At 41.7% G+C, this 16875-nt stretch overlaps 1 protein-coding gene across 1 annotated transcript in view; it reads left to right on the top strand.

Moving 5' to 3' along the window:
• The window catches only part of slc8a4a (solute carrier family 8 member 4a), a 41601-nt gene that overhangs the window by 9788 nt on the left and 14938 nt on the right, over positions 1-16875 (top strand). The window contains exons 5-6 of the mRNA XM_058077810.1: positions 16174-16280; positions 16363-16481. Coding sequence (XP_057933793.1) covers positions 16174-16280; positions 16363-16481 — 226 coding nt within the window. The remainder of the gene's footprint in view (positions 1-16173; positions 16281-16362; positions 16482-16875) is intronic.

Raw genomic sequence — 16875 nt, 5'->3', positions numbered from 1 at the left:
AAAACTAATGGCGGGCAAACACAGAAAAGGTGGCATGCTAAAACATCATTCACCACCATGTCAGCTGATTTAAAAACGACAGATGGCCGAATGATTTGCAGCCAGCGACAGCGTGAGTAGCATGCAGACAAAGAAAAGAAGCACAGAATAAAACGTGTCAAATAAATGTGGAGGATGGCAGGGTGAGCGTGTGGGTGTATTGTGTGGGTCGGTTGAGCGCGCCGGGGGAGGGAAAAAGGCAGGTGAATGCATCGAGAATTCACATCTCGCTCTTTGTCTCCAAACTTCACATTGCGGGGGAAATGGGAATGTTTGTGTCCGTTTCCCTGCCGTTTGCATACATTTCATTAAAGGAAAACGGCACTTCCCTATCGGAGATAAAAACACACGTATGTGCGTTTTCCATAACTGCCTTCTGGTGGTACTTTTTCACTAACAATGCAGATAATGAGCTTTCACCTATTTTGCTTATAAGGCCTTCTAAAGAAAACATCCCTCCATTGATATTATCATATTAATGTCGATACTACATCGACATTGTTTTCTATCCATCCATTTTCTTCCTCTTATCCGGGCAGCAGTCTCGCTAGGGAAGCCCAGACTTCCCGGTCACCACCTTTGGGATATAATCCCTCCAGCGTGGCCGGCATGCCTGGAACACCTGAACTGGCTCCTCTTGAGGCGAAGGTGCAGCGACTCTACGCTGAGCTACACCCGGATGACCGATCTCCTCATCCTATCTCTTGGGGTGAATCCAGCCACCCTAAAGAGGGAACTCATTTCGGCCCGCTACTATCACGACCCCAAAACCGATGACCGCAGGTGGGGGTTTGAACATAGATCGACCGGTTCCCAAACTTTACCAACTCAGGGCCCACTTAAAAACCTAAAAAATGTCTGTGGCCCACCTTTGTCCTATAAACAGTACATAGACAAAATGCTATAATAATAATAATAATAATAATAATCATCATCATCACAATCATAATAATAATCATCATAATAATAATCATCATAATCATATATTGACATTATATATATATTATATACGTATGTATATATACTATAAATATTATATATGACATCATATATTATATAATAATAATAATAAATAATATATTATTATTATATTAATATTATTATTTTATAATAATTATGATAATATTATTAATATAATACTACTACTACTACTAATACTAATTATTATTATTTATTATTATATTAATAATAATAATTATTATGATTATTATATTAATTAATATTGATGACCACAGGTGGGGGTTGGTGCTTTCCAGCGACCACATCTGCTGGTCAACCTCACACGCCAACCTTCCCTCCCTCGTGACCCCACAGCCGACTCAGAGGTTGCAAGCCCTTCTTTTCCCACTTTGGAGGTGCTGAGTCTCGTCCCAGTAAACGCTGAAGGTCACAGCCCGACCACATTGTCTGCGAATAGCAGGGATGAGATCCTCAGGACCCCCAACTGAACTCTCTCAACAGCTTTGGCGGAGGCCAACGTTCCCCAGGAGAAGGCAGACATTGTTCCCGTGGGAGCTCCCACACAGGAGCTACTTTTCTGGCTTTGTTACACGGATAGATGGGCTGTGTATCTACTGTAGATATCAAGCGCTATGTGCTCCAGGTATCAACATCATGGTGACTCAATGGTCCACCTGGTCCAGATGGTCTAGGGCGTCTTTTCCAGTTGATTTTGAGTAGGAGGGGAAAAAAGTTCTTTGTGATGTAGTCTCTTGGAGCATTTCTAAAACCTGAACTTCACACTCGCTATAGTCAGCTTCAAAAAGATCAGCTTCTGGATCTCTGCCATGATGAGTGATAGCAAACACAGAATGCACTGAAGTAGCGTTAGTTGCTAAGCACTCTTAACATGAATATGCCTGTTACCATGGTTACGGCATGTATACAAAACGTTATGGGAGGGCTTTGGGTGTTTTTTTTAAAGAGCTTTCCTCATTACCTGCATTGTTAGTAAGAAAAATTGCTAGCACAAGGCGGATATCTAAAACGCACAGAAGAGGCAAAGACGTGTTCTTGTCTAATAAAGATTGTGGGTGATGGGCAAAATTCCCCAAAAGTGCAGTTTTCCTTTGCCTGTGTATAAAACCGGCATGGAACTAAATGTCACCCCGCTCCTAAAAAGGTTTTCCCGAGCATCCAGCACAATTACAGGAAGTTGAGAGAGGCTCCCGGAGTCCCTGATGATCTCCACAGAATGCAGACAGCTACACACTGCGGTTAATGAGCCAATAGTGTACCACTAAGTGAAATTGGGGGGGTCGTAGGCAGCTTGTATCTGCATTGGGAAGGCGAGTCGGTACTTACTGTTCGTCAGTTTGTGCCTCATTAACGGCCCTACGGTACGTGGTCCTTGGAGTCGTGCTTTCAAGACGGGTGGGGGGGGGGGTATGAGCCACAAAAGCAAACTTAAAGTGCTGGTGTCACCAAAACACATTCATGTTGTTATTGAAAGGCATATTTCTTATGTTAAATATGTGCTCCGTTTTCTCCCCCGAGCTCATTTGTAAACAAACAGTCCCTTTCAGAGACATTTGGCGTACTCCACGGTGAGGGGGAAAAAACCTCAGCAAGCACACAGAAAAACCAGCCGCCTGAAACGTCACATCCCTACGACACTCTGGGTTTGTTGGGCCACAGTGTTGGAAAAGTGAAACGTCACATTCCTACGACACTCTGGGCTTGTCGGGCCGCAGCATTTGAAAAGTCAAACGTCACATCCCTACGACACTCGGGGCGTGTCGGGCCGCAGCGCTTGAAAAGTCAAACGTCACATCCCTACGACACTGGGGGCATGTCGGGCCGCAGCGCTTGAAAAGTGAAACGTCACATCCCTATGTAACTCTGGGCTTGTCAAGCCGCAACGTTTGAAAGATGAAACGTCACATCCCTACGACACTTGGGTTTTTTTTGGCCGCAGCATTTGAAAAATGAAACATCACATCCCAACGACACTCGGGGCGTGTCAGGCCACAGCGCTTCAAAAGTAAAACGTCACATCCCAACGACACTTGGGGTTTGTCGAGCCGCAGCGTTGGAAAAGTGAAACATCACATGCCTACGACACTCGGGGCGTGTCGGGCCGCAGTGTTGGAAAAGTGAAACGTCACATCCCTGCGACACTCGGGGTGTGTCGGGCCGCAGCGTTGGAAAAGTGAAACGTCACATCCCTAGAAAACTCTGGGCTTGTCGGGCCGCAGCATTTGAAAAGTGAAACGTCACATCCCTACGACACTCAGGGCGTGTCGGGCCGCAGCGCTTGAAAAGTGAAACGTCACATCCCTATGTAACTCTGGGCTTGTCGGACCGCAGTGTTGGAAAAGTGAAACGTCACATCCCTACAAAACTCTGGGCTTGTCGGGCCGCAGCATTTGAAAAGTGAAACGTCACATCCCTACGACACTCGGGGCGTGTTGGGCCGCAGCGCTTGAAAAGTGAAACGTCACATCCCTATGTAACTCTGGGCTTGTCGGGCCGCAGCGTTTGAAAAATGAAGCGTCACATCCCTACGACACTCGGGGCGTGTCGGGCCGCAACGCTTGAAAAGTGAAACGTCACATCCCTACGACACTCGGGGCGTGTCGGGCCACAGCTTTGGAAAAGTGAAACGTCACATTCCTACAACACTCGGGGCATGTCGGGCCGCAGTGTTTGAAAGATGAAACGTCACATCCCTTCGACACTTGGGGTTTTTTTGGCCGCAGTGTTTGAAAAATGAAACGTCACATCCCTACGACACTCGGGGCGTGTCAGGCCGCAGAGCTTCAAAAGTAAAACGTCACATCCCTACGACACTCTGGGTTTGTTGGGCTTCAGCGTTGGAAAAGTGAAACGTCACATCCCTACGACACTCCGGGCTCGTCGGGCCGCAGCGTTCGAAAGGTGAAACGTCACTGCAGCATTTGAAAAGGGCAAAAGGTTGATGTCATGATGTTTGATTAGGAAAAATCAGCAGTTGCCTGAATCGTAATTTGTTCAAGTCCCTCTTGCCTCCAAATTACAATTAAATCCAAATGATGAAAAAAGTTATTGGGTATTGGTGTCATATTGATCTTGAGAAGCAGAAAGTTATCGTATGGGTTTGGAAAAAAAGGTCAAAAAGTGCATCTCCGGTGAGAACCATAAGAAATGTATCTCAGCTTGCATCAGCTTGCCCTGCTAGGTCCTGCTTTGTAAGCAAGCACACGTGGCTGAAATAAATGTATTTACCCAAGCGCATGCCAAAGTTCTGCGCCGAGGCCTAAATCTTTTACAAGATCAAATTTTGTTCCTGCTGCAAGCTAGGCAGACGCTCCAGCCAGACTGAATTTTTTATCATCTTTTTTTAATTCAAAGCATTCAGTCTCCTTTTAAAACATGCAGATGGAATCGTGTGTCTTCACGGAATGATTTCACCGACTGTCTGTTAGAGCGACCTGTTTGGACGCTGAGCAGATCATCTTGCTTTTGCGTGCTCAAGTCGCACCAATGTGGTGTACATTATTTATTCCCTGGCGTAGGAGTCCTTCTTTACAAATCTAATATTTTCATAGCTAGAGAATAGAAAACCTGTTTACAATCTCCTGACTATCCATTCATCCATCCATTATCTATGCCACTTATCCTCACCAGGGCCGCGGGTATGCTGGAGCCTATCCCAGCTGTCTTCGGGTGAGAGGCGGGGTACACCCTGGACTGGTCGCAAACCAATCGTAGGACACATATAGACAAACAACCATTCATCTTCTGAATGTGTTTTTTAATATTACTAGAGTCCTCCAGAAATCAAATAACACCCCTATAACCACCTTTGTGACTAGAACCAATATTGCAGAGATATTAAGAAAAAAGTAAGCAATTTAAGACATAAATAAGACTTGTGCTGGTGTGTGTCGCAGTAAATGTTTTGCATTCTTTTTGTTCAGTAGCAGTTTTTGTCTTGGAATTGCATGCAATTGTAAAACAACACATGACATCATGTGCAGACACCACAGCAATGCCTGGCATCTTTCACTACTTGATGCTATGTTGCTCGATGCTACCATGCTAACTATTAGCATGTTAGCATTTTAGCTAATTTACCCATGTCTAAAGGCAAATACACACATGGCATTATGCAGGGACGTTATAGGACAGCCTTGGCACTTTCGGTACTTGAGGCTCTCTTGCTAGGTGCTAGCGTGATGACTGTTAGCATGTTAGCATTTCAGCTAATGTAGTCATATCTAAAGGCAAATACACACATGGCATGATGTAGGGACACTATAGGACTGCCTTAACACTTTTGGGACTTGATGCTTTCTTGCTCGATGCTACCATGCTAACTGTTAGCATGTTAGCATTTTTACTTTTTTATGCAAATCGAAATGAAAATACACACATGGCATGATGTATGGACACTATGCAACTGCCTTGGCACTTTGCCACTTAATTGTATCTTGCTAGGTGCCACCATGTTAACTGTTAGCATTTAAAAATTTTGGCTATTTTACTCCTGTTTCAAGGCCTATATATAGATATATATATATACATGGCATGATGTAGGAATGCTTTCTCTGCACTTTTTGTGCTAGCACGCTAACTGTTAGCATTTTAACATTTTAGCTGTATTCCTCACGTCTAAAGGTTAATACATACATGGCATGATGCAGGGATATTGTGGGACCGTCTTGATACTATGTCATGTGCCATCTCGTTAGATGCTATCATGCTAACAGTTAGCATGTTAGCTTTTTTGCTAAATTCCTCATGTAATGTACGCTCGGCGACGTGGTACAGCAGACACCGGGCCCGAGGTTCACAGCACAGGTTGCATGCCCATCTAAATTCCGCGGTAATTTTCTAGTTTATGTAAAAAAATGTAAAACTTGCTTTAGAAAATATAAAAAATAGGCCATATTCAACCACAAATTATATTTTTGAAAAAACGTGATATGAAAAGTGCGGAAAAGTCGCCACATATGGAGGGCGTGCACGGAATGCCCCCATTTGAAATATAACATGACAAATTCCATTATCAGATCAGATAGTAATTATGTAGGCGACTGTACATTGTTCTACCGCAGAACAGAATGAATGCAATCTGGATGAAACCTGACCTTGAAGCAGATGGTAGCCGTTGTGCCAGATCTTTAAGCCTGCTGTTATTATCTTCTACGCTTCTGGTTTGGTGCACATCCTCCTGGCTCTACTCGTCTTCATCCTTCCAGCACTACCGGATGTTCTTAGCCATCCACGAGTCTCAGGGCTCTCCCAGCTGTTATGTATGTGTCTGTCTACATGGTGTCGGATCCTAAAGAGGACCGTGTATTTTGGAGCTTTTGTTCCAGAGGCCCGGAGGAAGAAATCAACGTCTAGATTCTGCAGTGCAGCAAATAGATGGTGATGCACAGACATAAGCCTTTGAGCTAAAATAAACACGCTGACAGAGAAGCGTTCCCCATTCTGTGTTTATGGATTAGCTGAAGCCCTGTGCAGACCCTGTGATGCTTGTGTGCGGCCTTCTTTGTATCTGTTTTTGTCGGCGCCTCAGTATGTGTGCCGCAACACCAGTTGAGGCTAAAGTGGATAACACGGGCGGTTACATAAGCTGAGATGAAAACGCTATGAGTGGAAGGGGAACACTTCTGAAAGGTAAATCAATAGCCAACGCTCGTAACTTCTTCTTGTTTCCAACGTGGATGAAAGCAGAGCGCCGCCCTCATGGTGGGCTGATGCTAACACGTTTGGACAGATCCAAATCTTTCCTTAAACATAGGCTGGTGATGAAAAAAGGTACGTTTCATATGCCACAGGATTTTAGCTGTGTTTGGCTGTTTTGGTGTTTTGGGCTTCAGCAGGTGTTGTGCTGAACCATCCAAAAGTATTTTGCGAAAAGAACCGAGAGTGTTGAGGAAGTCCGGGAAATGTTTCAGGAAAATGAGCCAAACCATTTTCGGTGGCACTGACTATTTCTTTGGGAAAGGAATTAGCTTTGAAGTACGAGTGAACAGTTTTGTTCTCAACTGATTGGATGGATATAGTCTTCCCCTGCTACATTGTGGATTTGCTGTTTTGCGTATGTGCAATTGTGATGTATTAGCGCTCTGTTGGATGTGTCTGTTATTGTATTTACCACTGCTACCAGTAGAGGGTGTTGTATACTCATGTGGGAGTTGATTGGCTGTTGTTGGTCAGTCCCTGTGCGAGCATTTAGTTTTAACAAGGATACAAAAACACTACAGTTGAATGGTCAGACTAAGGTGAGCCAGAATTTAGAAGGTCCATTATTAAAATTCAAACAAAATTTGAACTTTGAGAGCATTTAAACAAGACAGAAATGTTAATGCCTGTTTGAGAAAAATGTATAACGTGTATGGTTTTGCAGCCTTAAAACACGTAATAGTTGTAAAAAAAAAATTCTATTTGTACTATAAAAAGTAGATCTAAAAAAGATTCATTCACTCATTTTCTACCGCTTTTTCCTCACGAGGGTCGCGGGGGTGCTGGAACCTATCCCATCCCAGGAGCCTATCTTGCCTATCTGGCAAGAGGCGGGGTACACCCTGGACTGGTGGCCAGCCAATCACAGGGCACATATAGACAAACAACCATTCACACTCACATTCATACCTATGGACAATTTGGAGTGGCCAATTAACCTAGCATGTTTTTGGAATGTGGGAGGAAACCGGAGTACCCGGAGAAAACCCACGCATGCACAGGGAGAACATGGAAACTCCACACAGAGATGGCCGACGGTGGGATTGAACTCTGGTCTCCTTGCTGTGAGGTCTGCGCGCTAACCACTTGACCACCGTGCACCCCTTCATAAAATCATTCCAGCCAAAACCAAAACAACCTTAACCAAGGCATAACTGTATTACTGAGAAGAGCACCAACATCCCAGCCTTTTCTCCTCAATTTCTTGATCTTTCTTTTATTGAATTTGATTTCCACAGCGTGCCACGGGCCAATACAAAACGGTCGTGGACCTCAAATGGCCCTTGGGGCATGACTTGGACACCGCTGATATAACAGAACCACTAGAAAGTCCGCCCCTTGAATTTGTGAGCGTATAAAACAGGTGCCGGATATGTGGCTTGTAGCTTAGAGAACATGCAAACTCCACACAGAGATGGCCGAGGGTGGAATCGAACCCTGGTCTCCCTGCTGTGAGGTCTGCGCACTAACCACTAACCACTAACTCTAAAAAAGTTATCGGTTATCAATACTATATCAGTCCAGGAAATGATCCTGATCCTGTGACTTAAACACAAGGATGCTTTATCGGTGATAGTTTATCCAATTATTTTCCTTTTGGAATACTGATTATTTTGTCTGCAGCAGGAAGTTTTCAGACTAATGTCCTAATGGAGGAAAGTGTCATTGTCCATTCCATCCAGTCTCTGAAAGGCAAAGTCCCGCATACACGCGTCTGGAATAACATCCGCAAGAAGCACAAGTAAAAAAAAATGCACGTCTCTTCATTTGCTCCGATATGACTTTGTCTTTGGCAGTTGGCCAGCTGACGTGGTGACGCCCACTCCCACGGACGGCAAATGTGGACGGTTACGTTCGACATTGACATCACCATGGAGCTGCCAATGTGCCACGGATCAGGATTAAAATCACACGGATGCTTTTACTGTGCGTGTCTGAGAGATACAGTCCTCAGCCATGGTGTGTTCAAGGACTTACTTGCCCGGTGTATTTATAAGAACCAAGTCACAAATAACACGTTAATGAGCTCCCTCAGCACTCATCAAACAAAGAATTAAATACAACGAAGGCTGTGAGCGTAAAATTCGAAAGCTGTTTGACTCAGGTAAAGAACGCAATAAAGTTAACAGTAAAATAATCCGATTTACTTCGATTTTATGCCGGGGTAGCTCGGCACTTCAGTCGTACGGCAGATGACTGATTTCGAGGCTAAATCCCAAATGTGTCACGATCCTAATATTGCCGGTGGATATGAGAAGCCTATTTCTTCATGGCGCCTCTGTGCCGCTTGAGTGTTCATTTTCAGCTCTGACGCATTCTCCCGAGCCCTCCGAGATGTTCAGTGTGTTGCTCATCTTTGCTGGTTGGAAGCACGGCCACTTCAAGTGTGTTGGACATTTGTGTTTTCGCTACCTGCTTTCTTTCTGGTGGGCTTTTCAGGACAGGGAAATCATTTAGCATCCTGGTGTACCGTTGAGGCTACATTTAAAGGAGTTAGCAGGTCCTCCACAAGCCGAGTACTATGTCCTAGTACTTTGTCCTGAACGTGTCGGAAGTGCCAGCAGCCAAATGTGCAAAGGAGCTCCGGTTGGGACCTGACTAGACTCTCAGCAATAACAGTTGACGGTGGCCTGCAGAGACACCGGAAGTAGAATTGAGTGGCGTCATCCATAAAGCTTGTGTCAAATCTCATTGACACCCCTGAACGCCTCTTGAATTTATGGCCAATTTTAGTATTCAAGGAATCGCTCCGGCATTTTACTTCGCCAATCAGCCACGCGCTGCATGTGCACGTGTGTGTGGGCTCACTGGCCGCAACAATAGGAACACCTACACACTAAGGGGTGTGGAAAATAATCGATATTAATCGATACATCGATGCATCGGCTCATTCACTGGGTATGGATGCAATTGACGGGTGAAATCTTGATTCATCGTGATGTGTTTGTGGGTATCTGTAAAATCCGATGCAAGCACCGTTTTATTAATGTTCAACTTCACCCCATATGCTGTTCCCCAGGCGCAATGAATGCACCATCATTATTTGGCGTTTTGTATTGAATACGGACGGAAGCCGTGAGGCACATCCAACTACTAGTAAAACAGCATGGACGTTCGTAGCAAGCAGCAGCGAGGAACTTTCTATATTTAACCCTTAGATGCACGAGTGACTGGACCCTACACTCTTCCATAAGTGGGTCAAAAATGACCCATACTAGAATCAATGCGTTTTTATGCCAATTTTGCCATTTTGGTTAGGAATAATCACATGTATGATATTTAGTATTATATTTAGGACCGCACAAAAATGATTTCATGTTAGAAACATCTTCATTTTTCACTTTTTGACATCTTTGAAAAAGAAAATGACTCTGTACAACAATAGAAAATGTGAGGATCCATTGTGTGTTGCATAAAGGTAAGTTAAAAATGTGAATGGCATGATATCAAAAAATATGTTTTTGAGGAATACCTGGAATATGAAATGATAACAATTTTTCAAGATATTTCAAGAAAACAACCTGACCCACTTATGGAAGGTTGGGGTAGTAACACAAAAACAAAAACTTCTTAAAATGTATGAAAGATAAGTTAAAAATGTGAATGGCATGATATCAAAAACATGTTTTTTGAGGAATACCTGGAATATGAAATGATAAAAAATGTTCATTTTGAGGATATTTCCTTTTTGACCCACTTATGCGCACAGGGCTTATGCGCAAGCTCATTCATATTAGCAGTATGTTTTGCAGACAGGAATATAAACAAACATTGATTGCACTGTTGAAAGTGTCACTTTAACTTTGTTGTTGCTGTACTGTATTTTTTACAGCAGTAATTATTGTTGAATTGTTTGACTCCACCACTGAACCACTGCTATTGGAATTGCATAGCCCATGTGAAAGTGGGAGGAAAGTTGTTTTTGAAAAGTTGTTGCTGTTTTAAGATGGCAAAAAGAATGATGAAGAAGTGGTGCATAGTAAAAAAGACAAACAGCACTTTAGTTGAATTTAAAAAAAACTCCTTTTTGTAGGACCATACTGAATTCCATTTTTTCCCTTTGCTTATTTGCATCATGTTGAATTGCATCATATCGCAATAAATTGCACCATATCATATCGGATTGCATTGATGTGAACTAAATGATTATCGTATCGTATCATGAAGATGGTGAATCGTATCGTATCGGCAGAAAATTCCATGTATCGCTAAAGTATGGTATCGCTGGCAGTGCATGGAGATGTGTATGGAATCGTCCTCAGTGCTGAGATTCACACCCCTAGTACACACAACCACTGTTAGAGAATCCTGTATCGTATACAGTCACTGTTGTATTGTAGTAAAGTCATATAACTAATATATAGCAGGGCTAGCATGAGCCCACGGGCAGTGGTTCCTGCAGGGCTGCAATCTATTTGTGGCAGTGTGTTATTTGAATAAATTGTCCAAATCAATTAGCAGCGATTAACGAGGGCCATCTGAACTCTCTTTATCGGCACTTTACGGCGACATTTAGCAGTCATTCACGTTTTGAAAGACTTTTTTGCGTCATCGTCCAGTCTCTCAATGCCATTAAAGTCATTTCCCGCCTTTCAAAGTAAGGCATTCATCTCTTGTAAGTCAGATTCATCGAAATGGAAATGCTAGTCAACAGTGAGGTGGCGTTCGTGTGACTACGGCGATGAATAGAGATCATCCATCGCAAATTCACTTTCTACCTGAAGATCCTACACCTGAGACCTTGGTTTTTTTGTGCCTGCGGGCTCTTTGCTCCCACTGGCATGACTTTCCCCCGATGACGCGTCGGCCTTGTTTGGAATAAAGCTGCTTTTCTTCTGCGAGCGAAAGGCGCTTCCTGCATGTTTCTGCATCCTGGGCGTATGTGTGCAGACAGAAATAGTCAGCCGCCCACATATCATTAGGGAGCCGGGAGAGAGCGGGAGAAGGAGTCAGTGTGACAGAGTGGGAGGAGAAGGCGGCTTGAGCAAAATATGTCGGTCACACTTTGACAGCACGGCTTGGCGTTTGAAGCGCCGGCGTCTCAACCGCTGTGGATCGGCAAGGATGTCTTTCTGCATCCTTTCCCTGAAAAGCAGCTCTTCATTCCCACACAGAAAAATAGAATGATGAGGAAGTTTGTGTGGGCTATTTTATTTGTTTCGACTCCAATGCTAAGAAAATATTCATTAGCTGCCACTGATGAGATCCAACACAGCGGATCCACAGAATAACCACACATAAGACATGAGAAGGGCTGCACGGTGGTCGTGTGGTTATCACTCAGACCTCACAGCTAGGAGACTGTGAGAATGGATGGAAGTTCAATTCCACCCTCGGCCATCTCTGTGTGGAGTTTGCATGTTCTCCCCGTGCATGCGTGGGTTTTCTCTGGGTACTCCGGTTTCCTCCCACATTCCAAAAACATTCTAGGTTAATTGGCCACTCCAAATTGTCCATAGGTATGAATGTGAGTGTGAATGGTTGTTTGTCTATATGTGCCCTGTGATTGGCTGGCCACCAGTCCTCTCGCCCCAAGACAGCTGGGATAGGCTCCAGCACCCCCTGCAACCCTCGTGATGATAAGCGGTAGAAAATGAATGAAGATATAAGAATGCTCTTCTGAGGGAGATGTTAAGAATATCTTTATTGTTAGAAGAGTTTTCCCTACTTTACCTCCCACTATGGCGCCGTACCTTCTACAGGCCACATATTGTTATAGTCAGGGACGTCAATAGAGGACAGGGGGGGCTAAGCCCCCTGGAGATGCTCAGGATATGAATGAATGTAGTAGACATTCAAAAAAATCAAAACAATCTAAATATCCAAAAAACAAATAAGGAACAAGAACCAGGATATAACTTTCCCACTTTTGGACAGATTTAGTAGAGATACTCAATTGTTTTAGGCCACCATTAAATTTACACAAGTACACACAATCAATTATATAATAATCATTATTATATTTGATTATTACTACTACTACTACTACTAGTAGTAGTAGGCTGGTATTAGCCTGCTTATTGGCTTGCTTATTAGCCTGCTTTTGCCCTATTGTATCAAATTTGTCAGAGATTAAAAATGAAAAATCAATAAAAAATATCAAATTATTTAGGGGGGCTTAAGAACATTTTAGGGCTGAAGACCCCCTAAAATAGGCCTAATGACGCCACTGGTTATACATAGTAATATCTGATATGAAGGAGGGTGCCCCCCTTGGATGCAGCCCCCATACCCCCCACAGGCATGATGATTACAAGTCATCATCCTCATCACTTTTCATCATTTGTATATATTTGTTTCTATTGAGAGTAGGGACTTGGAATGTTGGAACTATGTACTACCAGCAAGGCTAGAAGTTTAGGAGCAGGGTTCAACTTGTTCTATCATGGTGTCGATGGGAAGAGAAATGGAGTAGGAGGAGTTGGTTAAGAATGTCCTGGAGGTAAAAACAGTAGGATGGGAGTTGGAGATTCTGGCTGGACCTTGATGAAGTGATGCAGAGCATCCCGAGAAGGGAATGTGTTGTCATTGGGGCAGACTTGAATGGATGATGGTGATGGGCAGGTTTGGTATCCAGGAGAGGAACGCAGAAGGACAGATGGTGGTTGACTTTGCCAAAAGGATGAAAATGGCTGTGATGACAGTGCTAAGATGTGCTGGAGGTGTGACGGAAGAGTTCAAGGTGGAGGTGGAAGTGCATCAGGGATCAGCTCTGAGCCCCTTCCTGTTTGCTATGGTGATGGACAGGCTGACAGATGAGCTTAGACAAGAATCTCCATGGACTATGATGTTTGCAGATGACATTGGGATTTGTAGGGAGAGTAGGGAACAGGTGGAGGAGATGCTAGACAAGTGGAGGTTTGCCCTGGAAAGGAGTGGAATGAAGATTAGCCGCAGCGAGACGGGGTATATGTGTGGGAATGAGAGGGACCCAAGTGGAAGAGTGAGGTTCCAGGGAGAAGAGAGTTTTAGGTATGCTGGGTCAACAGTTCAGACCAACGGAGCTTGTGTAAAGGAGGTGAAGAAGCGTGTGCAGGCAGGATGGAACGGGTGGAGAAAAGTGTCAGGCGTGATGTGATAGAGTTTCTGTGGTGAGACCAGCCATGTTGTTTGGTCTAGAGACAGGAAGCAGAACTGGAGGTAGCAGAGATGAGATATTTATATTTTCATTCATTTTCATTATTATTCAATTTATTCCATGCAGTTTTTGTTATGTTATGTCATTATTTTATTCAGAATTCCCATTATTTTATTATTCAATGTTTTTTTTTATATATTTTTCCATATTTTAATCATATTTATAACTTATACATGTATATTGACAACACATGTATCTTTCATGATTGTATTCTAATTTTTCATTCTATTTGTTTATGGTCATTATTTTGATATATTTTTATTCATTTTCATTATTATTCAATGTCATTTATTCCATGCATTTTTTTGTTATGTTCCTCAGAGTTTTCATAATTTTATATTTGTCAGAATTCACATTATTTTATTATTTAATGTTATTTTTTTCATATTTTTTCCATACTTTAATCATTATTTTTTTTCAAAATATGTGTGTATTATTTAATTATTTATTTGATTCCTCATTTATTTCATGCTGTTATTATTATATTCATATTTTTATTATTTATATAATCTATTATATTTTCATTTTTGGGGGTATATTATTTATTCCAGATATTTTTCTTTTTTCGTGATTGTTTTTTCATGGTATGTAAATGGGTTTTGGGGGGAGGGGGGGGTTGTGATTTTATTGAATATTTTTTCCCAAATCGGTATTCTGGTAAACTTGAGTGGCCCTGCTTTGGATTCAATAATCCGATACTGAGTTGACTGTAACCGTAGCAACAGCCAACATTTTCAAACACAGTCTTCCCCGTGCAAAGTCACCTATTTTCTGCTTCTTTCCCGTCGCCGTGGTTTGCGTGACTGTTTGACACTGCGCCACCGTTCCAAAGCACGGGGCTACTCTCCCAAGAACAAACCCGCACGCCGAGCCGTGTTTTAATGCCGACCATATTGATTCTCACCAAATGAGATTAGCGGCCTTGAGGTTGCGACCCATCTTCTCGGGTTCATAAATGCTGTTTTTCAGCCTTGGCAAAGCTTTAAGTCTCATTCTGTTGGTCTGCGGAGCCGCTAAGATCACGTTCTTCCTGATTCATCGCGTGGGCTGTCTACCTTTCGGCTGCTCGGCTCCTGACTACAAACGCTTGTGTTTGGATTTTCAAGTTGGCATTAGAAGTCGGCGGTGGTCGGCACGGAGCCAACAGATGCATTTGCCTTCTTCTTGTTTAAAAGAAAAATCCTAAATAATATTTCACAAGAATTTTTCTGGTGGCAAAGAGCAAAGTTGATAATAATAATAATACACTTTTTCACCTATGTGCCATTTTTTCTTGAAATATATATATATCTAACTTCTCAGCATTTTGGGAAAATTAGGTTTTGGGAAAAACCAAGAGAATAAAATCCAGATATTATGGACATAAAGTCATAATTCATATTTGGATATTGTATTTTAATGCATCATTTACTCTGTTTTCACTCAACTCTATTTTTATTTCTTTTTTCTCTACTGTAAAGCGTATTTGAGTACTCTGAAAAGCACTATACAAATAAAATGTATTATTATGTATTATTATTATAATTATTACAAAATATTTACAAGAAACTCCAAAATAAATTTTTAACATTTAATTTTAAAATACAAAATGGAAAAAAGCTGATTTTTTTAATAAAATAAAGTCAAAACATTAAACCAAAAAGTTATATTTTACAAGAAAAAAAGGAGGAAAAGTTCTAATATTAAAAAAAAAATTGAAAATAAATGTCTTTTTAAAAAGCTGAAATGAAAACAGCTGTAATTTCATGAGACTAAAGTCAAAATATTATATATTATTATATATTGATATATATTAATAATATATTATTATTTTAATGAGAAAAAGGGAGAAAAGCTGTAATATTGTGGGACTCAAGTCAAAAGAAAAATTCTAAATATTATTTCAGAAGAAAATATTTGGACATTTTTCTGGGGGGGCAATGAGCAAAGTTGATAATAATAATAATAATAATTGTCATAATTTGTCATAATTATGACAAAATATTTACAAGAAATTCCAACATAAATTTTTTAAATTTAATTTTAAAATACAAAATGGAAAAATGCAGCTTTTTTAATGAGAATATAGTCAAACTGTTAAACCAAAACGTGATATTTTACAAGAAAAAAAGGAGGAAAAGTTCCAATATTACGAGTGTATAAAAAATGTGAAAATAAATGTCTTTTTCAAAAGATGACATGAAAGATTTTCAAGTTGGCATTAGTTGGCACGGAGCCAACAGATGTATTTGCCATTTCCCAAATAATTCTATTCATTCATCGATCCACGTCTCTCTGCTCCCATCCTCCCCTTGCTCCTCGCGACCTTCCGCTCCCAGGAAGCTGCTGAACGTGAAGATCATCGACGATGAGGAGTACGAGAAGAACAAGACCTTCACCATTATTTTGGAGGAGCCCATCCTGCTGGAGGTGGGACAGAGACACGGTGAGTCCTTCTTCTGCGTCTTCACCTCCCGACGTTTCTCGTCACGCCAGCCGGCGGGTTGACACGTGGTCCTCTTGTGCAGGAGACACCAACGATAACAAGACGCCCGTTGGGCCCGAGGACGTGGCCAAGATGGGCTGCCCATGTCTGGGGGAGCACACCAACCTGGAGGTGGTCATTGAGGAGTCCTATGAGTTTAAGGTAGCTCCGCTCGTCACTCGTACGCTTTTCATCACGTTATCATTTGGGTTATGATTTGACATTCATTCATATTTCATGTTTCTCATTCATATTCAATAGAATAAATAATCCAGTCATTCTTTAATACTATTAAAGAATTAAGATTAAGGAATTCATTTCATTCATTTTTATTATTAGAAAAAAGGCGCCATTTTACCAGAATAAACTTTTAGGAGCATAAAGATTTAATATTAACATTAATTAACATTCATATTTTTATTCATAGTCTAATGTCAGAAACAAACAAAACAAAATAAATGTATGGGAATAAAGTCAAAATATTATTGAAATAAAGTCTTGATATAAACAACATTTTACCAAGATTATTCAAGAAGTTTAAATATTTGGAATATTT

Source organism: Doryrhamphus excisus, chromosome 7 (assembly GCF_030265055.1).
Source record: "Doryrhamphus excisus isolate RoL2022-K1 chromosome 7, RoL_Dexc_1.0, whole genome shotgun sequence".
Lineage (NCBI taxonomy): Eukaryota > Metazoa > Chordata > Actinopteri > Syngnathiformes > Syngnathidae > Doryrhamphus > Doryrhamphus excisus.
The sequence above is the reverse complement of the archived record's forward strand: the minus strand, read 5'-3'. Positions and strand labels throughout refer to the sequence as shown.